The sequence below is a fragment of the Oryzias melastigma genome, linkage group LG14 (assembly GCF_002922805.2).
Source record: "Oryzias melastigma strain HK-1 linkage group LG14, ASM292280v2, whole genome shotgun sequence".
Taxonomy (NCBI): domain Eukaryota; kingdom Metazoa; phylum Chordata; class Actinopteri; order Beloniformes; family Adrianichthyidae; genus Oryzias; species Oryzias melastigma.
In genome coordinates this window covers 13,017,035-13,023,034 of record NC_050525.1, presented here as the reverse complement: position 1 = coordinate 13,023,034, position 6,000 = coordinate 13,017,035, and the positions used below count along the sequence as shown (strand labels likewise).

At 38.6% G+C, this 6,000-nt stretch overlaps 1 protein-coding gene across 1 annotated transcript in view; it reads right to left on the bottom strand.

Annotated features, from left to right (window-relative positions):
- Positions 1-397: 397 nt before the first annotated feature.
- LOC112140865 (sodium/potassium/calcium exchanger 3) overlaps positions 398-6,000 on the bottom strand; it is a 32,905-nt gene continuing 27,302 nt past the window's right edge. The window contains exons 10-17 of the mRNA XM_024263885.2: positions 5,841-5,980; positions 5,587-5,753; positions 5,277-5,514; positions 5,030-5,196; positions 4,808-4,922; positions 4,621-4,733; positions 4,466-4,531; positions 398-3,676 (exon numbers count right to left, since the gene is read on the bottom strand). Coding sequence (XP_024119653.1) covers positions 3,566-3,676; positions 4,466-4,531; positions 4,621-4,733; positions 4,808-4,922; positions 5,030-5,196; positions 5,277-5,514; positions 5,587-5,753; positions 5,841-5,980 — 1,117 coding nt within the window. The 3' untranslated portion in view covers positions 398-3,565. The remainder of the gene's footprint in view (positions 3,677-4,465; positions 4,532-4,620; positions 4,734-4,807; positions 4,923-5,029; positions 5,197-5,276; positions 5,515-5,586; positions 5,754-5,840; positions 5,981-6,000) is intronic.

Here is a 6,000-nt window from a genome sequence, read left to right as displayed (position 1 = left end):
ATGCAGTCTAAATCTGTCATTTCTCTGGAGAAATGCAGACTCTGGAGTTCTTAATTTTATTTTGAAGGTGGATCCCCAACATCCACACCTCCTAATTAACTAGCCCAAATATTTTCTAAGCACAAAAGTAACCTAAAAATTAAGAAATTCTAACCTCATAAAATCAATTTATTACAAAAATTCCTTTTATGATGTGTCTAGTGTGTCACTAGTTGATGTATGTGAAAGAACAGCACATAACTTTCATAACGTGTCCTACACAGACCTGAATGTGCAGCATTGACTTGTTTCCTGTACCATTAGATGGCAGTCACGTACCAGATGAGCATCTTCAGTAGCAGCTGCTCCTTATCCAGTCAGACTGCTCCCCACAGAAAATAACAGGTCAGACATTAGCTGTTATTGCACTTTTTATTGCACCCAAGATAACAACAGTCTTCTATGATCCAATACAATCTCTAAAGCAGTAAATTGGACTCTAAGATCTACCTCCAACATCACAGCAGAATAAACATGACATTCTTTGGAGAATCACGTTCAGCTCTAATTTTTCTGTAAGAATAATAAACCGCAGAACGCTTCACTTAGTTTATTTATTTTTTTATTACTGATCTGGATCAGGAGCAAATGACAGCCTCCTGACAGTGAAAGGACACATCGGTATCGTACACTGGTGAGTCATCTGCCGGGAAAACATGGACGGATGTGAGGAAGATCGGAAAAGACAATTTGTGCCTCAGGTAAGGCTCCAAAAACACCGTACCATTACACGTCAGATTTGAAGGAGGACCATGAATTTTAATACTTAGTGCTAAGTGGTTCTATTTCCAACATCGTTTAAATTACTAGATTAATAAAAGCTCTTAATTTAAAAACAGTTGCTAAACAGTTATCCAGTAAAAAAAATATGTTCTTTCAATTACTATTCTGCATGAAAGTGGTTCATCAGTGAACAACACAAGAGAAAATCTGAAGCGACTTGAAAGTCTTTACAGCCCACCGAATGTACATAGAAATATGTATTAATTTAGTTGCAATAATTCACAAATAAGCTTACAAGATGTTTCTTTTTGAACATATCAAAGCAAGTTGGTCAGTTCCTTGTAAAACTAAGTTATTCAACAATTTACAAACAGTAAAAAAACATCACACAGAGAAATTTTTTTACAACAAATCTGGAAAAAATAGAAACTCACGTAATCAAAAGTAACAATACTGACGCCTCCTCTATAAACAAACATTGTAGTCAAGGTTTTTTTTCTCAGTAATGACAGAACAGGCGGTTCTGCTGGTGAAAAATGAAACATTATTTGCCAGAAAACAAGCTAAAGCTGCAAATATTCATTTTTTTTCGTCCTGATCAGTGATTGCTCAACTTCAACATTAAATAATTTTTTAAAAAAAATCGCAAACCATGCAAGACAAATTGCAAATATCGATTGTCGTACCTAAACATGACGTATACCACGATCCTGTAGTCTAAATCATCAAAGTTTGTGACACTCATAAATACAGAATATATTAAATTTCATAGTAAAAAGACTTCTAAAAATACAGTCATTCTTTAGTAGTTAGGCAAATTAAAACATTTTTTTTCCTTCCTCAAATAATGTCTAGTTCCACTCTAAAAAGTCTCTGACACACACAGTAGGCCACATGTATGAAAGGGAATTATTTTTGTAAAACTCAACATTTAAAAATGTCTACATGTGCATGCACCCCTTTATTAGCACATATTTGTAGCCATACATAGGTAGACACTGGAACTTAAAATGTCATAAGAGGCTAAAAAATTACAAATAGGTAGAAGTGAACACAACCTTATTTTGAAATTCAGATTCTCACATAAAGAAAGTGAACCTGCTTTATGTGGTGTTTCACTTTTAAAAGTACTAAAGACAATGAAAAATATCTGATTTTTAAATTCATGGTGAATATTTGAAAAAAAGAAAGAAAATAAAGTATTTCATAGCATCAAGAAACAAAATAAAAGACATTTAACTGGGACAACTTGGACTGTGAACTTTGAATTTTCTTCAATGAAGTTTTGAAATATGAACTGGATGAGATGCATCTTAAATGCTTCCCTTCATTTAGTCAAAAACGCAATTGCAAATATTGCACGTATCTACTGCAAGATCATTTTAAAAAAGTTTTAGGATGTGTAAAAAGTTCCAAATAAGATTTTTCTCAATCCTTTTAGTTCACGCATGTGACCTCCTGGTACGTGTTCAGAGACTCTTTGGCTATGTCCGAATTCCTTCACTACTTAGTGCACTATATAGTTTGTGTGCTATTTTGTAGTGCTGTTTGAATCTACAATTCCAAAATTGGGCGCACTAGAAATTTCTCAGAAGTCTCTGCGAAAAACCAGTGTGCGTCGATACTCACTAGATTTGGATATATGTACCACAAAACATTACGTTTGAACAATTTTTGCAAAAAAGAAAATGCATATATATTTATATATATTTTAAAAATAAACTATCAACATTTTCATCTTCAGAACGCAGTGTATTTACAAATAGACTTCATAAAATGCTCGTAATGATTCGTTTTTTACTAATGTTATACTTGCCGTTTAAAAAAAAGAAAATAAAAAAGGAGTGAACATGGAGTTTGAAATGCTTTTAAAATCCAGAGGAATATGTAGTCGTGCACTATATAGTTTTTTAGTAGTTAGTAAGTAGAGAAGGAATTCGGACATAGCCTTTGTTTTGTGTCGGCGCCATTAGCAACAGGTTTATTGATGCTATTGTTAGCCAACATTCTCATTAAACAGTTTCATTTAACACGCTATAAATCACAAGCGCGATAAACCCGCTCCAACAGTTTTATAAGTGCCTCTAGATAATAAAATACTAGCAGAAACAGAGAACAGGAAGACACTAACAGCTACTCTTCTAAAAACAGACTTGTGCTTTCAGTGATGTTGAGCTAGCTTAGAAGCCTAAATTATTTGCTCAGTCATAGCAGCATTTTGGACCGCAGCCGTTAAAATCTTAGAACCTACACTTTCATCAGCCTATTGCTTTGAAATAAAGGCTACATGGCATTTATTAATATATTTAAATATAGGGACTTTAGATATGTTTTTTAAAAAAATAGTAGCATGATAAGCTAGCTTTTAGGTTTTTGGCGGGAAAACAAATACGTTCAAAAAGCAGAATCTAAGACAGAAGACTCATTTCTGTGCAACTGGACTCAGGTATGTTTTATAAGTATTGTCAAAATATTTGCTGCTTAACAGAATTTTTTCAAAAAGATTTGCAGAAAATTTCATTAATCTTTGTTTTCTTGTAAAACCTGTAATACTGCTGCTTCCTCCAACCATGTCATTAATTCTGAAGCTAAATTATCACATTAACTACAGAGTTCTATCAAACACGGCACTGTACAAAGGACAGAAAATTGCTAAATCGTGTTTGTCTAAGCTGAACATGGTCACCATTGTTATTCCTACAGCACAGTAGAGTGCAAAAATTGCCTCTTGGTAGACTTTTGTTTTTTTCATGTAAGAAAGTGTATAACTTCTCAGATAAGGTGAACGTTTGACCTCAAAGCCTTACATGTTCCCAAAGAGGATAGAGCAGAGGAGAAAGATGGCGTATAGAAACAATAAACCCAGACCCAGCCGGCGGTCCAGCCTCCAGTGGTTCAAATGAACGCTGATCACCTGAAAGCAAAAAAATCACTTCAAAGATAGTTTCAGAAAAAAGCTAGCCACATGTATTTGAGTCAATGTCTAAGGAACTCTTAGTAATCATCAGAATGAGGAATTTTAGCCTAATTGGAAACGGACTGAGACCACCTCGATGGGTCAGAGAGCGATTCCTGGTCCTGAATCAGGGTCCGTTTGGGTGAGAGAAACTGTCTTCTGGTTTATCGGGGGAAACGAACTCTGGTTCAGTTTAACTAAACCAAATATGTCCAGTCTGAATACACCCCGAGACACCACTGATAGCACCTGGATTAGTAAATCCTTGACAGTTGAGAACATTATATAAAATTTGTGTGTAACCCTTCCGCTCTCCTTAGTTTGTTTACATTAAAAGTGGGGTCATCTGGACCCCCCAAGACAGTGCGCTGAACTTTTTTTTTTCTTTGATTTTTGAGTTTCACTAATGTCCATGACAGACCTAAAATCCTGTCCACCTTTGTCATGGAAGGAATCACATATCAATATGTGGTTGGAGTCAACTGGACCCCAAAGAGAGCGGAAGGGTTAAAAAGAAGTTTGCACCACAGGAGCACCTCAGGGATCTGTACTCTACCCCCATTACTTTTCACCCTTTCATTACCACTCGGAAGCTTGTCAGCTGCAGAAATAATTTAACCATTCCGTTCATAGTTTATTACCCTCTTTTCCCCAAGTTGTTAAACCAATGATTTAATCCTGATGCAAACAAGATTAGAGAATATTACAAATTAGTTACAATCCAAAGAGGTGGAAGTGAAGACTTACAGTCAGAAAGACTGATGCCAGCAGCAGGATGACAGAATATACAAGACCTTTATTATTTATAGAGACCTGTAATGAGAAAAAACAGGTTTACTTAGATCACACACACATAATTGTTTTGATTGAAGTTATGGTCGAGATGTGGAGATAATGCTTACTGTGGATCCGTGGTCCACCAGGAGGGTACGTAAAGTCCAGGGAAAGCCCAGACCCAGCAGGATGTCAAAGATATTGCTGCCTATAGAGTTTGATACAGCCATGTCCCCCATACCTGCAGACAGAAATGTGTGACTGAGACCAAACAAAGGCACATCTGAGGAGGGCTAATAGAATTTAGTCCTTTACCTTGTCGAGCTACAATCAGACTGGCCATGCAGTCAGGAACACTGGTCCCTGCTGCCAGGAAGGTTATGCCCATGATGTAGTCTGGGATGTCTAGTGTGTAGCTAATGATGGTGACCTGAAAGAGACATGAGAGCACATCATTATTGTCAACAAGAAGGGGTTATTTTTAAGACCTAAAAGGCTGGTTCTGTTTTCTTTTGTGGTTTGTTTTTGTGCTCTTACCATCCACACCATGAGGTAGGAGAAGACAGCAATCCACAGAGTGGAGGCCAGGAAGGTGACCATGAACCAGCGGTGCCACCGCGGCAGAATACAGTTTGGCACAGTGCAGTAGAGCAGGAGGCTCAGAGGCCAGGTGATGACCCACTTCACCCGTGCACCACAGCCCCCTGCAACACCAAAGGAGATATGTCCACAGCTGCTTCACTTAAAGTTGAAGCCTCGCATCAGCTGATCTGATCCTCCTCACCTGGTATACGCACTGGATTAAAAATACCATCGTCATCCTCCTCTTCCTCCTCTGTCCGGCACGCATCAACCCCTGGCTTTTCTACAGATTCAGTGTCTTGTATGCGGGGCCTCCCGCCTCCGTTTTCCAGACTGCAGGAGCCGGTCCTCTTCAGGCTGTTGCTGGTCGACTCCCCTCTGGATCCGTGCGCCGCCTCCCCGTCGCGTTGGTGCTTCGAACCTTTGATCAGTCGCTGTCTCTGTGGTGATGAGTTAAAGGTTTCTGCTGCTCCTCTGAACCAGAAAAGACATGAGATGTGAGCATCACTTACTTCACTGATGAGCATTCTTCCCGCCATGGAGAGCCTGGTGCGGGGCGAGAAGTGTGGGGTGATCATGATGCGCAGGCCAGCCTCAGAAAAGGACAGTTTGTGGGGGTTGATGATGAGGAGCTCATCCACCATGAGGACAGGCGGAGGCTCCTGACCGTGACTTTGCTCTGTCAAAAGATTTACAAATATATGAGAAATTTAAATCCACAAAAGTTGCATATTTCTATCTGTTTAAGGCAACAATATTCTTGAACCTTTGTTAAGAAGGACCATCGACGTGTTACAAGCCGGATCTTCTACCATCTTGTTGTCGTGTTGTTCCTCAGGTCTACTGCAGCACTGCCAGTGGCTTTGGAACTGATGTGTCACAAACACCGAAATCTGAGAGTTGAACCTGCAACCGAGAAGATATTT